Raw genomic sequence first — 16,543 nt, forward strand, 5'->3', positions numbered from 1 at the left:
CATATTATCCATCCTCTGAAAATGTGTTATCTACAATGCGGCATTTCCAAGTGTCATTTCACCTGTACTTTTTAAAGTAGGGTGTCATATCTACTCAGATAGGACAACATCTGCTGTTGTCCTATTTATGCAGGGTAGAAAAGTAATGTAATTAAATTTTCCATTTCTCTGAATGTAACATGAATGTGCTTTTAGTAGAAACTAATTTCTCAGAACTGCTCTGTGTATGCTTTTTTTTTTTTTTTTCTTTTTTTGGAGATAGGGTCTCACTCTGTCTCCCAGGCTGGAGCACAGTGGCATGGTCATGGCTCACTGCAGCCTTGATCTCCTGGATTTAAGTGATCCTCCTGCCTCAGCCTCCTGAGTAGCTGGGACCACAGGTGTGTGCCACCACGCCTGGCTAATTAAAAACAACTTTTTTTAGAGATAGGGTCTCACCGTGTTGTTCAGGCTGGTCTTGAACTCTGGGCTCAAGTGATCCCCCCACCTTGGCCTCCCAAAGTGCTGGGATTACAGGTGTGGGCCACCATGTCTGGCCACTCTTTTTTTTTTTTTTTTGAGATGGAGTCTCACTCTTTCACCCAGGCTGAAGTGCAGTGGCACGGTCTTGGCTCACTACAACCTCTGCCTCCCAGGTTCAAGCTATCCTTGTGCCTCAGCCTCCCGTGTAGCTGGCTCTTTGTTTTTTTTTTTATTATTTTTAGTAGAGACTGGGTTTCACCATGTTGGCCAGGCTGGTGTCGAACTCCTGACCTCAAGTGATCAGCCCACCTTGGCCTCCCAGAGTGTTGGATTACAGGTGTGAGCCACCACGCCTGTACCTGGCCTGTCTTTCATAGGTTATATAAATTCCTTGGTTCCCAGTTTTTGCAGTCTTTTCCAATTCAGTTTAATTAATGGTTAACTGTTTATTCATTATTAAAAAAAGTACAGTGTAATAGATAAGACCATGTTACTATTAGAAGTATGGGTATCGTCAAATTAAGATTTTTGATTCTAAAATTATTAGGTTCCAAGACCAAAGATTAAATTAATAAAAGGGGAAGCTGGACAAAATCTGCTGGAAATGATGGCCTGTGACCGACTGAGCCAATCAGGTAATAGTAATATTAAACTAATTTGATTTAAAAAGAAAAAGGAATTTCTGTTAAGGCATATCTTATGATAAAATCTTCATCTGTCCAGGAGATAATTTGTCAAAATTATTTCTTTTTGCCGTATCAGTTAAGAGCAATAGGTATGGAAGAGATGCGAAGAAATAGCACATTCTTTAAAAAAAATGAATATTTGATATTGTTTGTTCCTAGGTGGAGAGGATTTCTTAACTCTTTCTTTATCTGGCTGCTAGAGCCTCTATCCTGAATATTTAGTCACTTCCTGAACTAAGTATAATTATTGATTTGCCAACCATTTAACACCAGCTGATTCTAAAAACACTGCTGTGCGGATATAAGGATGAAGAAGATATGGATCTGTCTTAAAGAGCTGAAAGCATAGTGAGGAAGATAGAAGATATATACTTACCTTATATTAGGCTCTTGGAATTTGTGGATTTTTTCCCCCATTTTTGGCTTGGGATGAATCCTAAAGGTCTGTTGCATATTACCTGTGATTTTGCTAAGATACAAACTTTAAGGTAGTTAGGTGGCCATTGAATCAAGCAGTGAACTGAAGAAACATAATGCTTTCTATAAGGAGCAGTTTTGATATAAAATTGGATGAATTTTGTAAAGAGCAAGATGTAATATTAAATCAAAGTTATTATAAGCTTTGGTATATAGTTAGGCTGTTGGCCAAAGCTCACATTGCTCTTTTATTCCATAGCCCACTTTTTTTGTGGGAGTTAGGCTTTCAATCGTTAAAGTGACTTTCTACTTTTCTCCTTCTACCCTTGCAGGGCTCTCATAAGTGCCTTTGCATGGTCACAGTTAGATAAAAATGGCCTATTTTTTTATGTCTTTGATCTGGGCATCCCGAGGGTGCCTCTGTAAGTGTGCTGAGACACAACTGTGTAGTGGTAACCAAACCTAATTGCCCAGCAGAATTAACTCGAAGGAGGGTTTTTAAAAAAAGTTCCATTGAAATAGAATTCGTATACCATACGCTTCACCCATTTAAAGTGTACAGTTCAGTGGCTTTTAGTATGTTCATAGAGTATTACCATTGTCACGACAATCAGTTTTAGAAGATTTTCATCACTCCATGAGGAATTCCTTACCTATTAGCAGTTACTCCCCATTTTACTCAAACCTCTCAGCCTTGGCAACCGCCAATCTGTCTCTGTAGGTTTGCCTATTCTGAACATTTCACATAAGTGGAATCATATAGTATGTGGTCTTTTGTGACTGGCTTCTTTCATTTAGCAAGGTTTTCAAGGGTCATCTGCGTTATAGCATGTATCAGTACTTTATCCGAGGACTATGATTTTTTGATTGCTTACTGTAAACCTGTGGAATAAAAATCTCTGGGAACAAGGCTTGGAAATAATTCTTTTTTTTTTTTTTTTTTTTTCCTGAGACAGAGTCTCACTCTGTCGCCCAGGCTGGAGTGCAGTGGTGTGATCTTGGCTCACTGCAAGCTCTGCCTCCGGGGTTCACGCCATTCTCCTCCCTCAGCCTCCCCAGTAGCTGGGACTACAGGCGCCCGCCACCATGGCCGGCTAATCTTTTTTTTTGTATTTTTAGTAGAGACGGAGTTTCACTGTGTTAGCCAGGATGGTCTCGATCTCCTGACCTCATTATCCGCCCAGCTTGGCCTCCCAAAGTGCTGGGATTACAGGCATGAGCCACCATGCCCAGCCGGAAATAATTCTTAAAAGCTGTTTAAAGGAGGATTCTGATCAGCCAGATTTAGAAATCAGTGTATCAGATCAGAGGATAAGAGCTTGCCCCTGTTCTCCTATGGCCGCTTAAATCCAGACCTTTTCATCTAAAATGCAAATATGTTTGGCATTTTTCATGCACATTCCTGTCTTTTTTCCCCCTTCTGCTGTCTTCTGTAGATACTGAGAATATGAAACCTGTACTCTTTTCATTTTCTACATAAGCACCCGTTTTGTTGTCCAGCTGTATTTTTTGGGTTGGAGGGTTAGGTCTGCAATAATCATGTTATTTCCCCTTTGGGTATACAAATGAGACAATGTGAGCAAATACAATCTGTATTTTTAAAGTGATGGAAATAAATTTTTTTTTCAGGGCACATGTTGCTAAGCTTAAGTCGTGGCAAGCAAGATTTTTTAAAAGAGGTTGTTGAATCTTTTGCCAACAAAAGCGGGCAGTCTGCATTATATGATGCTCTGTTTTCTAGTCAGTCACCTAAGGATACATCTTTTCTTGGTAGCGATGATATTGGAAACATTGATGTACAAGAACCAGAGCTTGAAGATTTGGCTAGATATGATGTTGGTAAGTTATATGTTTCAGAGGAAACGGTCTCTGTCTTAATTCTTATAAATTGCCCATAATCTTATTACCCAGAAATAATGACTTAATATTTTCCTGTATTCCTTTCGTGTGTGGGTTGGGCTGGGGGGAGTTTGAATGTGGTGCTGTGGGGGTGGCATGTAGTTTTTGTTGTTGTTGTTGTTTTTGAGACCAAGTTTTGCTCTTGTCCTCCATGCTGGAGTTCAGTGGTGCAATCTCGGCTCACTGTAACCTCTGCCTCCCGGGTTCAAGTGATTCTGCTGCCTCAGTCTCCCAAGTAGCAGGATTACAAGTGCCCGCCACCACGCCTGGCTAATTTTTTGTATTTGTAGTAGAGACAGGGTTTCATCATGTTGGTCAGGCTGGTCTCAAACTCCTGACCTCAGGTGATCCACCTGCCTTGGCCTCCCAAAGTGCTGGGATTACAGGTGTGAGCCACCGCGACCAGCCTTGTTGTATTTTGAGACAGGGTCTTGCTGTGTCACCTGGGCTGGAGTGTAGTGGCATGATCGTAGGTCACTGCTACCTTGAACTTCTGGACTCAAGGGATTCTCTTGCCTCAGCCTCCTGAGTAGCTGGTACCATAGGCACATGCCACTCTGCCCAAATAATTTTGTTTTTTAATTGGTAGAGACAGGGTCTCCCTTTGTTGCCCAGGCTAGTCTCGAACTCCTAGGCTCAAGTGATCCTCCCGCCTAAGCCCCCCAAAGTGTTGGGATTGGGCCCGGCACAGTGGCTCATATCTGTAATCCCAGCACTTTGGGAGGCCGAGGCGGGTGGATCACCTGAGATCAGGCGTTCGAGACCATCCTGGCCAACATGGTGAAACCCCGTCTCTACTAAAAATACAAAAATTATCCGGGCGTGGTGGCATGTGCCTGTAGTCCCAGCTACTCGGGAGGCTGAGGCAGGAGAATCGCTTCAACCCGGGAGGTGGAGGTTGCAGTGAGCCAAGATCACACCGCTGCACTACAGCCTGGGCGACAGAGCGAGACTTCATCTCAAAAACAAAAAGTGTTGGAATTATAGGCATGAGCCACTGCATCTGGCCATATTTTTCATCTAAATGGTTGTTTATGTATGATTTATCTTGCTTCCTTCATGAATTCTCTCCCATAGTCTCTGTATTAAACCTATAAATATCACTTTTATTGGCAATATCATCTTTTTTATAAAGTAGTCATAATTTGCTTGCTACTTTCTGTTATTGGGCATCCAAGTTGTTTTCAACTTTTCCACTGTTAATAATCATACTCTGATAAAAACTTCAACAAAAAGTGTCTTCATTGCAAGTTATTTCCATAGAGATACCTAAAAACAGAATTACTGAGACAAAGGACATGAACATCTTTAAGTCTTGCAAATTGCCAAAATGACAGAAAGATTATACTTCTTTATGCTTCCAGAGGCACATAACCTTTTCTTTTCTTTTCTTTTCTTTTGAGACAGAGTCTCACTCTGTCACCCAGGCTGGAGTGCAGTGGCGCAATCTCGGCTCACTGCAACTTCCGCCTGCCAGGTTCAAGCAATTGTCTTGCCTCAGCCTCCTAAGTAGCTGGGACTACAGGCACGTGACACCATGCTCGGCTAATTTTTTGTATTTTTAGTAGAGACGGAGTTTCACCATGCTAGCCAGGCTGGTCTCGAACTCCTGACTGTGCATAACCTTTTCAATATTGACTTTCTTATAGAAAAACAGATTTCTTTACTGTACTGATGGATTAATATAGTGATGTTCCATTGCTTTAATGACTTAAAGGAAAACCCATTGTTTTGGGGTTTCTTATTAGGTTAGGTGTTCTTTATTTGGCTTTTGTCAGTTGATTTTGGCTTATTGAGTTCTAGTCAGTGTCACTTTTTAAGATGGACTTAAACATTCTTCATCACTACTATTAAAATTTCTAGAAATAATCAAGTGAGAATGCATTTAATAAGAACATGAGATTTTGCCTAACATAGAATTCCCTCCGGCTTTGATATAGAAAAGCAGTTTATATAATTAAGATATATATAATGTGAATTGCTTATGTTGGCAAAACTAATGGCACAAAGAAAAATTTCAAACCCTTAAGCCAATTTTTAAATTTGATTTCAGGTGCTATTCGAGCACATAATGGTAGTCTTCAGCACCTTACTTGGCTTGGCTTACAGTGGAATTCATTGCCTGCTTTACCTGGAATCCGAAAATGGCTAAAACAGCTTTTCCATCATTTGCCCCAGGAAACCTCAAGGCTTGAAACAAATGCACCTGAATCAATATGTATTTTAGACCTTGAAGTAAGCAAAGATTTTAACAAATTAAATATTCTGAATTTTGTTTAATTTTTTTTTCTAACTTAACTTTTCCTTAAATAAAACAGGTATTTCTCCTTGGAGTAGTATATACCAGCCACTTACAATTAAAGGAGAAATGTAATTCTCACCACAGCTCCTATCAGCCGTTATGCCTACCCCTTCCTGTGTGTAAACAGCTTTGTACAGAAAGACAAAAATCTTGGTGGGATGCGGTTTGTACTCTGATTCACAGAAAAGCAGTGTAAGTAGTAAAACAAAAATAGTGCTTTCACTTAGTGCATAGGTTTTACCAGGGATTTAATCCTCATGTGAAGATTTAATTTGTCATGTGACCAATTAACATATATGTATGTAAGCACTGAACTGTGTATTTAGAAAGCAATTTTAGTAAATTGAACTATTTTTTAGACCTGGAAACTCAGCAAAATTGAGACTTCTAGTTCAGCATGAAATAAATGCTCTAAGAGCCCAGGAAAAACATGGCCTTCAACCTGCTCTGCTTGTACATTGGGCAAAATGCCTTCAGAAAATGGTGAGTTTTAAAGTATAAGCATTTTTAAGGAACATTACCTTAATTTTTTTAAATCATGAACTTTTCATTGAAAGTTTTTTTGTTCTGAAAACAGCAGCTTGGTCATATTATGACGGATGTGTTTTTTATTGCTGCAAAATAGTTAATATAGTTAAATATAAGCACTTAGAGGAGCAGTACCTGGCACACAGTGAATGTTACATATTAGCTGAGCTGTTACTGTTATTCCTTAATAATTAAGTTCTGATAATTATTCAGCCTGAAAAATTAAAAAAAAATTAGCACAAGGCTTTGTAGGTAAGACCATTGTAGATCTTTCTAAATATTTAAGGTGTGTTTTGTGTCACCATTAGGTGTAGATGGTCAGCCTTTTGAACAGACTGACACTACAGAAGAGGCAGGTTTCAGCTATCTAAAAATGGTAACTGTTAAAAAGTAGTTTGGATTGCTACGTTAGGGTGGTATCATTAGAAGCGTTTAAAAGTTGAGTGTAGAGGCCGGGTGCGGTGGCTCATGCCTGTAATCCCAGCACGTTAGGAGGCCGAGGTGGGCAGATCACAAGGTCAGGAGATCGAGATCATTCCTGGCTAACACGGTGAAACCCCGTCTCTACTAAAAATACAAAAAAAAAAAAAAAAAATCAGCCGGGCGTGGTGGCAGGCGCCTGTAGTCCCAGCTACTTGGGAGGCTGAGGCAAGAGAATGGCGTGAACCCAGGAGGCAGAGCTTGCAGTGAGCCGAGATCACGCCACTGCACTCCAGCCTGGGCTACAGAGCGAGACTCTGTCTCAAAAAGAAAAAAAAGTTCAGTGTAGAATGATCACTGGTATTAAGGTGGTTTCGTTATTACAGTATTTGGAAGCTGAACAAATGACTATTGAGGTACCATTTGGTTTTGACTTGAAATTTTAGCCAGTTCTTACAACTTGTAAATGAACTTTAGATCTAATCATGCGTGTTCCTTAAAGTTGTGTGCTTTTAACTTTCTTTTTTAGGGCAGCAATCTTAATTCTTTTTATGATCAACGAGAATACATAGGGAGAAGTGTTCATTATTGGAAGAAAGTTTTGCCATTGTTGAAGATGATAAAAAAGAAGAACAGTATTCCTGAACCTATTGATCCTCTGTTTAAACATTTTCATAGTGTAGACATTCAGGTAACAGAGTTCCTTTATGAATTTATTGGAGATGGGAATTTCCAGTTTATAAACAAAGACATGGAGCTATAAACTGCTTAAATTAATTGCCTTGTTATTTAATGGTAATCTTGTTTTCTAAATTCACTAGCTCTCACAAATAAGATATGACAGAGAAGAATAATGAGATGTTTGTCTCTTAAGATCACATAAAATCTTTGGAAAATCATTTGGGTTTTATATTCTGAGTATAAACAATTTGACTAAAAACTATTCTGTGTGTTTAGGCATCAGAAATTGTTGAATATGAAGAAGACGCACACATAACTTTTGCTATATTGGATGCAGTAAATGGAAATATAGAAGATGCTGTGACTGCTTTTGAATCTATAAAAAGCGTTGTTTCTTATTGGAATCTCGCACTGGTAAGTAGATGTGGTACTTGAGCTAAAAGTTTTATTTATTTGTTTATTTTTTTTTAAAAGATGGGGTTTCTCTGTTGGCCAGGCTAGAGTGCAGTGGCACAATGTTGGCTCACTGCAACCTCTGCTTCCCAGGCTCAAGCGATTCTTGTGCCTCAGTTCCCGAGTAGCTGGGATTACAGGCATGAGCCACCATGCCTGGCCAAGCTAAAAGTTTTTTGTTTTAAAAACCTAATGATTTCATAAAAGCACTATTTGTATAGATTTTTCACAGGAAGGCAGAAGACATTGAAAATGATGCCCTTTCTCCTGAAGAACAAGAAGAATGCAAAAATTATCTGAGAAAGACCAGGGACTACCTAATAAAGATTTTAGATGACAGTGATTCAAATCTTTCAGTGGTCAAGAAAGTAAGTAGCAGGTTGTCGTATGTACGTTCTTACTGATAACCCACTGGTCAATGTTTTTGCATTGGTCTTATATTTTGGTAATTTCAAAAATACTCAGTAATATGTTGTTACTAATGCACAGAAGGGATGTGTGTGTCTAAATGCTTATATTTGCTTGCTTTGTCTTAGGTTTGGTGTGTCTTTTTAAACTTGGGAATCTAGGTATATGCTCTTAAAAAGTACTTCTTGGGGAATTAGAAAAGATTGCTAAGATAAGACATTGATTTTGTTATCTTAGCAGTGTAATCAAAACAAATATAGCCTCAGGACTGATTCTTAATGAACTTTGCTGAAATTGAAAGTTGTTGCTGACAACTTAAGAGCATTTCTTCTCATCCTCATCAGCCATTGTGAACGCCCTTGTTTTCTTGCTGTCAGCTGTTTGAGATTGTCATGAGGATGTTAAATTATGTTCAGTCTTCTGAGTGTTTTGTTGATTAATTTGTGTTACCACTCTTTTATTAGGATTTATGTTGTCTGGTGTATTGTAGCATCTGTATTTCTGTCACCATTGAAAATCAGTTAGAAAACATCAGTAACTTATTTTGTTCACTTGGAAAAGCTTTCCAAGTTAACATTCCTCTACAATTGTCATGGTTAACAGAAGTAATAGAGAGAGCATGGACTTCAGAATCAGAAGATTTAGATTGTACAACACTTTTCTGTGTTCATGAAGAAAAAAATTACAGAATAAAGACAAAAAATAAAAATAATAATACCAAACAACAGAAAAACAAAGAAAAAAGATAATTAAAAAACACTTTCACGTGTATTATTATTTGAAGTGTAAAGTGCTTATTAAAGTGACAAAAATGTAAATAAGATAAAATATATCATTTTAGAGTTTTTACTTTTGGAATTTTTTGCAAATGAAAGCCCTTAATTAATGTCTTTTTAGTTGCCTGTGCCCCTGGAATCTGTAAAAGAGATGCTTAATTCAGTCATGCAGGAACTCGAAGACTATAGTGAAGGAGGTCCTCTTTATAAAAATGGTTCTTTGCGAAATGTAGATTCAGAAATAAAACATTCTACACCATCTCCTACCAAATATTCACTATCACCAAGTAAAAGTTACAAGGTAAACAGGAAAGAATGGAATCATTTCATTGTGAAATTGTTTCTGTTCTAAGTGTTTTAAATGCTGTTTTGTGATTTTTATTTTTTTTAGTATTCTCCCAAAACACCACCTCGATGGGCAGAAGATCAGAATTCTTTACTGAAAATGATTTGCCAACAACTAAAGGCCATTAAGGTAAGTCACTTAATTTCTCTAGCTGTACTTTTTATTCCAAGATTCCTTTCCTGGACACTCTCTCACTTTTTTTCTGAAGCTGGTGAAAATGTCCCCTGCTACCCAAATAGTATGGCAAGGGGACATTTTGGTCTTTTTTTTTTTTTAAAGACAGGGTCTTCTTCTGTTGTGCAGGCTGGAGTACAGTGGTATGATCACAGCTTACTGCGGCTTCGACCTCCTAGCTCAAGAGAGCCTCTTGGCTCAGCCTGCCACGAAGCCAGGACTACAGACAGTCACACGCCACCAGGCCCAGCTAATTGTTGTATTTTTTGTAGAGACGGGATTTTGCCATGTTGCCCAGAGTGGCCTTGAACTCCTGGCTCAAACAGTCCTCCTGCTTCAGCCTCCCAACGTGCTGGGATTGCAGGCGTGAGCCACTGTGCCCAGCCTACATACCTCGGTCTTGACCCTTTACCATATTTTGTTTTGTTTTGTTTTGAGATGGAGTCTCACTCTGTTGCCCAGTCTGGAGTGCAATGGTGCGATCTTGGCTCGCTGCAAGCTCCACCTCCCAGGTTCAAGCGACTCTCCTGCCTCAGCCTCCCGAGTAGCTGGGATTACAGGCACCCGCCACCATGCCCAGCTAATTTTTGTATTTTTAGTAGACACAGAGTTTCACCATGTTGGCCAGGCTGGTTTTGAACTTCTGACCTCAGGTGATCTGCCTGCTTTGGCCTTCCAAAGTGCTGGGATTACAGGTGTAAGCCACCACGCCCAACCCTTTACCATATTTTTGAAAGTACTTTATGTGTCTCTCTCCTCATCTTCCACAAAATTTGAGACCTTCAAAGGTAGAAACTGTTTTATTTAAAATATAAGAGTTCCTGGCACAGAGAAGTTTCCTGAGTGAACGAACTGCTACACTGTACTAATCATACTCTGGTCTATGAGTTCATTCCCAGATTAGCTGTGGATTACATGTGTTTCAAATGTATAGCTAGGAATTGAAAAGTGGTCTGAGCTTCAAAAAGTCCTACTATATTTTAATACTTCCATATGAATTTGACTTAATTATGTAAGGAAATAGTTATGTATATATATCTTATTTTAACAATAGGGTTCAAAGGAGCTTGACTTTTTTGGAATTGGAAATAAAAGTAGGTTCTTTCATGCTTATCAGGCAAGAACTAAATTACTCATACTGCTAAAGTTACATCAAAGATATGCTGATGTGTGGCGATTATTACAGTGTGATCAGCAGTATTTGCAACTTAAGAGAATACTATTTGGTGGGGAAGACATTTTTGAATTTGCACAAAAATTTTGAATGTTAATTCTGTGTAGTCGTGGCCTGTGACAATTACATACAATTTTGACTTAACATACAGGTTTCAGGCTCCCAGCATTGTATTCTGTGGAAGTATAGTGGAGCACTAGTCCATGAGCTTGAAAAGCTTGGTACTAGTACTGACTCTGCCATTAATTAATGATCTTGGGCCAGTCACTTTGTTTGTGACTGTTTGGCTTCTTATCTTTAAAAATGAGAGAATTATTGAAGCCAGTTCTCATCACATTGAATGTTTAAAATTACAGTTACAGCAGTGATTGCAAATTCAAAGCTCTGGTGCGGATACCAACAGTGACCATAAAGTTTTCTAGGTGATTCCACTAGTTTCTTATTTCTTGGATGTGTATGTGTAGCATCTGGACTAGGCACTGTAGATGGATGAGTGGGGGAAATTTTATTTAGCTTGAAAATTGAGATGGTTTTGGACCTCATGGTTAGGTCTTTCTGGGAAATTTTTATTTGAAACACTTGTGGAAAAAGAAAGCCGACATGCTAGATCTGTCCCTGACCTCACTTGTTACAAGTGGTCGGATTCCTGGGCTGATACAGAGAAGTTTGAAACTTTTCAAAATTTACCTGTTTTCTGATACCACTACAATTTCTTTGGAAAAACAATTTCCTGTTAAGTGTCTGTTTTGTAAGGGGACATTTTGTAGGTCCTAGGGTTGGGTATGGTGCTGTCATTTAGTTTTCTTCAGCAGAGATCAGGTAGCCACATAGCTACACTAGACGGCATTGTATCTATCTGCCGTCTTGTCAAGGCAGCAGAGTTGGGTTAAGAAACCATTTTTGGAGTCAGATCTGGTTCAAATTCCAGCTGTTATTCCCTGCATCCCTTTCTCTCATTTTAAGATAGGAGCTAATATTGTTTACCTAACAGTGTAGATAGTATAAAAATTAAGAGTTTAAGTGTGTTGGACATATTATTATATACATAATAAATTTCTCTGCAGCTACTACTTTTTTCCCTTTCCTGGTGGAGCATTTGAACATCACCTTGAGAATGAGTTGTATTTTGTTTCAGCACGGGGTTAAGTGAAAAGCTAATTTGGGGAGGTGATTTGGAATGTCAGGTAGTCCAGATTGCAGTGTAGAAAGAACACACTGAAAGGATGGTCAGTGTAATGTTAGAGGACTGTGAAAGTTGTGGAAAGAAATTTAGTTTCTAGGTACTTGTTTTTTTGAGCAGGGAATTGTCTTGGCTGGAGGTGAACATCAGAAAGGTTAATGTAGGCAAGTGTAGAATGGAAATGAAGGTGTGATCATTTAGGAGGTTATTTGTTTAGGTGAGAGAGTTAATGAATTAGGTTTTGTATTAACGAATGAAAATGGGAGCAGATAAATTTTTAACAAATTAAGAATCATATTTTAAAATCAGCACCAGGTACCTAGAACTCATTGGCAAATAGAAACTTTCAAAAGATATAATCAGGTCCGGGTGTGGTGGGTCACACCTATAATCCCAGCACTTTGGGAGGCTGAGGTTGTGGATCACTTGAGGTCAGGAGTTCAAGACTAGCCTGGCAAACATGGTGAAACCCCATCTCTACTATTATACAAAAAATTAGCCGGGCGTGCTGGCTGACGCCTGTAATCCCAGCTACTCGGGAGGCTGAGGTGGGAGAATTGCTTGAGCCCAGGAGGTGGAGGTTGCGGTGAGCCAAGATTGTGCCATTGCACTCCAGCCTGGACGACAGATCGAGACACCATCTCAAAAAAAAAAAAAAAAAATCAGTTATTTAAATTTAAAAGAGTAAGCTTTCCCAGCACTGTTTCTGGCATGATATAATTAAATGTTTAAAATTATTTGATTTTTTTTTTTCTCCCAATAGAAAGAAATGCAGGAGTTGAAACTAAATAGCAGTAACTCAGCATCCCTTCATCGTTGGCCCACAGAGAATTATGGACCAGACTCAGTGCCTGATGGATATCAGGGGTCACAGACATTTCATGGGGCTCCACTAACAGGTGAGCTGGCAAGTGGATAATTGCATATTTTAGTAAAACTAATTTACTTCCCTCTTTTAAGTAGATAACTTGTGAAATCACCTTGTTTATATATGTTTGTTAATATACATGTCAACGTCTGTTTATATGTCACTTCAAAAGCTGTATTTGGTGTTAACGGAGATTTTTATAACCCCAAGCAGAAAAAACGAGCTGTGTGTGATCACGTGTATATAAAGGCTTAAAGAACACTTAATCCACACCTCAGATGAGCTGAGATGAGATTATTCCTTAAATTGAAAAATGTTAATGAATAGAGTTATGCACTAAGAAATGCTTAATTAAGAACCTACACCTCTGGGGAATTATTTTGATGATAATGATGAGAGGCAGGACATTATATGGGAAATCTTACTTAATTTGAAATATTATGGTTATATAAAGAAAGAAAAGGAGTTTGGACCTGAATCATACTGGGTTTTTAAGTTCTGCTCTATCACTTACTATAATAGCTGTGTAAGTTAACCTGTCTGAAATGTGGAGATAATACTTGCCTTACATAATTACTATGAGCATTTGTGTATGTGCAGGTGGGCGTGGGTGTGTATCAGACATTTATTAGAGTATACAGTAAACAGTTAATGAACTAAGGTTACTAATAGTGTTTACTGTGGGTTGGCTATGTGCAAAAGTGCTTTGTGAATGTAATTTTATTTAATTACAGTAACTTAGAATGGCCGGTACCATTATTAATCCCTTTTTTATAAATAAAGAAATGGGATAAAGAAAGGTTAGGTAACTTACTCATTATTATACAGCTAGTTATTGATAGAGCCAAGATTCACACTCCAGTGGTGTAACTCCAAAGCACTTGCCAGTATAATACATTGCTCCCAGGCAGCCAGAAATAACAAAATTGTTCCTTTTACGTACGACAGACTTTGAAATGGTAGTAGTAGTGCCCTTTTTTTTTTTTCTCTTTTTAGCCCAGGAAAGATTTAGAATAAAATCTAGTTTAGATTAGCACATTTGTGTGATGGTTCATATAGTTAAGGCAACCCCACTAGCCTTTTGTGATAGTATCTTCTCAACACAAGCAAAATAACAGAAAATCTTTGTGAAGTCAAGCTTATTAAATGTCATAAGTCATAGATAAGTATATGAAATGTCTAACGTTCAAACCTTGTTACTTAAAACCTTATACATCATATAGGTCCTTGTAAGAGGATAAACGAACTGGCTAGCCTTTTCTGGGGCTTTTTTAGTGATGTGTGCAGTCAGTTATTTGGTGCCTTGTGGGTCATGTTTCCATTTCTTCTGTGTACAGGCATAAAAGGTCTTCTGTTCTTATACAAGCATGTAAATACAACATTCCCATTGTCTCATTTTATTCTTGCAATGACCCTATGAAATGTGTAGAAGCAGCACATCCTCATTTTACAATTGAGAAATATGGAGACTCCAAATGGATTATTTACAGGTTCACAAAACAGCTTTGTGGCACTGAAAGGGCGAGAGCCAAGATCTCCTGATTTCTGTTCCTGTGTTCATAGATTCTTTTTCCTTAATAAAAGTAAACATATATCAAGATGGTCCTTGTTTTTTTTAAAGTAAGATGATTAAAATTAAAGATTAATGAGCTCATAGGAGATACTCAGAAGTACTGAACAGGGTGAAGAAAACTAAAAACTAACCACCTTATTAACATTTCTTATATTTGAGAGCATTTCCTTCTGGTTCTTTCTCTATACATATAGTATTTTTTATGAGATTGTTACCATGTTATTACGTTGTGTGTAGATGAGCTAGCCAGTTTTTTAAATGTTACTTTAGTTCTGAGCATTTTTAAACTTAAATGTTTTTTGAATATTAATGAGTTCATGGTATCCCATCACATGGAAGTACTGTAAATTCTGTTCCTTTATTTATGTTGTTTCTGGTTTATGCCATTACAAATTCTAGGACACCGTCCTAGTTTTGTAGGGTATTCAAAATATTCAGTTTATGCTCTTACCACTAGTATCTGATAGTGCCATCTTCGCACTTTTGCTAATGCTGACTTACTAGTTTATAAAATCCTTTGCCAATTTGTAGGAACAAAAGTGATATCAATTTTTAAGGTTTTTTAATACTAGTCATGCTCAACAATTCATGCAAATGGCTGTTGGTAGTTTTGCCATCTTCAACGTGGGTACCTTCCAGTTGTTTGGTTTCTTGGTAAAACTCACACAAAACAGTTGGAGAAGAATTTGTATATCAACATGAATGTTAATGTGATTTTTTAAAAGCCAGCGAACACATTTGTGTTCCTTGTGAGATCCTTTGCATGAATTTGTCAGGTAATTTTTTTGACCTGAACATTCTCATAATAGCTTCAGTTTGCACAATGCAACCTCGTCATTTTGCGGATTTTCAAGGCTCACTTCAAAAACATGTTCCTTGAGGCCTATTATATTTCTTTCCTAAATTGTCTATTCATATGGTGCTTTTAAAAATTAGATTACTTTTAGTAGATTTATTAGAGCTCTTTAGTTTTTTTCCGCAGTTTAGAGTCAGTAGTCAATTAAAGTCCCTACTTAAACTTCAGACTAAGATTTTTTTTTTAATTTAAAATTATATTTTTTCTTTTTGCTTTCATGTAGACAGACATCTTGCAAGACTTTAAGATTCTTGGGCCATTTCTGTCAGGTTGTTCTGTGTTCTGTGCCTGCTTCCTCCCCATAGTAATTTCAAAATAGCTATCCTCACCTCTGTTAGGTTTCCAAAATCAAACTTGGGCTTCTGGCTAGCCTTTTCTCGGTCTTGATTTTTCAGTGCTTTGCAGAGGCAATTGTTTGGAACCTCTTGGCACAGTTTCTGTTTCTTCTTCCATGTACAGGCATAAAAGGTCTTTTGGTTGTTTTCTGGTAAAACTATCATAAAACAGTTCAAGCAAATGACTATTGGTAGTTTTGCCGTTAACATGGGTGCCTTCTAGTCGTTTTGTTTCCGGGTAAAACACACAAAACAGAGGGAGCAGATAGTTTGTACATCAGCATGAGTGTTGATGTGCTTTTTATTTTAAGCCAGGGAACACATTTTATGTTGTTTATGACATCCTTTCCATGAATTTGTCAGGTGATTTTTGAGCTGAACATTCTCAGTAATAGCTTTAGTTTACAAAATACAACCTAGTCTTTCTGCAGATTTTCTAGGCCCACTTCAAATGCATTGACCATCAGATGGCATCTTGGTTCCTTACGTCCTTTCTGTGACTGAATGTCCATAATTCCACATCATACTGATCTTTCTTAGAAAAGGCAACAGTTACTTTCTTCTTTATTCCTTTTTTAATGCTTGTGAGGTAGTTGTTCTTGTTGATCACAGTGATGCTATTCTCTTATTCTTCATGTCATATTTAGCAATTTTTTTCTAGTTTGTCATTTGATAATCTTGATTGGTGTATTTTGATGTACAGAAATTTAAAATTTATGTAGTTAAATCTTTCTTTAATTTCTATTGCTTTTGTATTTATAGCTCTTGCCTAGATAGTCTTAACTGTAGTATAGACTTTAACAGTGTTTTCTTTATTTTCTTTTTTTTTTTTTTAGTTGCAACTACTGGCCCTTCAGTATGTTATCGTCAGTCACCGGCATATAATTCCCGGTATCTTCTCAGACCAGCAGCTAATGTTACTCCCACAAAGGTAACAAAGGAATAATTTATACATTTATAATTATTTCCTTTTTAAATTGTTTAGGGTTCCTTCAAATAAATTCA

At 37.8% G+C, this 16,543-nt stretch overlaps 1 protein-coding gene across 6 annotated transcripts in view; it reads left to right on the top strand.

Moving 5' to 3' along the window:
* LOC129051840 (ranBP2-like and GRIP domain-containing protein 3) overlaps positions 1 to 16,543 on the top strand; it is a 55,199-nt gene that overhangs the window by 25,291 nt on the left and 13,365 nt on the right. For 4 of the 6 annotated variants that reach the window (XR_010138404.1, XR_010138403.1, XR_010138402.1 and 1 more), the window contains 12 exons: positions 1,010 to 1,097; positions 3,195 to 3,404; positions 5,518 to 5,699; positions 5,783 to 5,958; positions 6,126 to 6,249; positions 7,244 to 7,405; positions 7,672 to 7,809; positions 8,070 to 8,216; positions 9,154 to 9,333; positions 9,424 to 9,507; positions 12,670 to 12,805; positions 16,375 to 16,469. Coding sequence is in view for 1 of the 6 variants with exons in the window: in XM_063719265.1 (XP_063575335.1) it covers positions 1,010 to 1,097; positions 3,195 to 3,404; positions 5,518 to 5,699; positions 5,783 to 5,958; positions 6,126 to 6,249; positions 7,244 to 7,405; positions 7,672 to 7,809; positions 8,070 to 8,216; positions 9,154 to 9,333; positions 9,424 to 9,507; positions 12,670 to 12,805 (1,627 nt within the window). In the remaining 5 variants the exon portion in view is untranslated. The remainder of the gene's footprint in view (positions 1 to 1,009; positions 1,098 to 3,194; positions 3,405 to 5,517; positions 5,700 to 5,782; positions 5,959 to 6,125; positions 6,250 to 7,243; positions 7,406 to 7,671; positions 7,810 to 8,069; positions 8,217 to 9,153; positions 9,334 to 9,423; positions 9,508 to 12,669; positions 12,806 to 16,374; positions 16,470 to 16,543) is intronic. The other 2 variants (XR_010138405.1, XM_063719265.1) reach the window with 2 other exon arrangements.

Source organism: Pongo abelii, chromosome 20, assembly GCF_028885655.2.
Source record: "Pongo abelii isolate AG06213 chromosome 20, NHGRI_mPonAbe1-v2.0_pri, whole genome shotgun sequence".
In the NCBI taxonomy this organism is placed as follows: Eukaryota; Metazoa; Chordata; class Mammalia; order Primates; family Hominidae; genus Pongo; species Pongo abelii.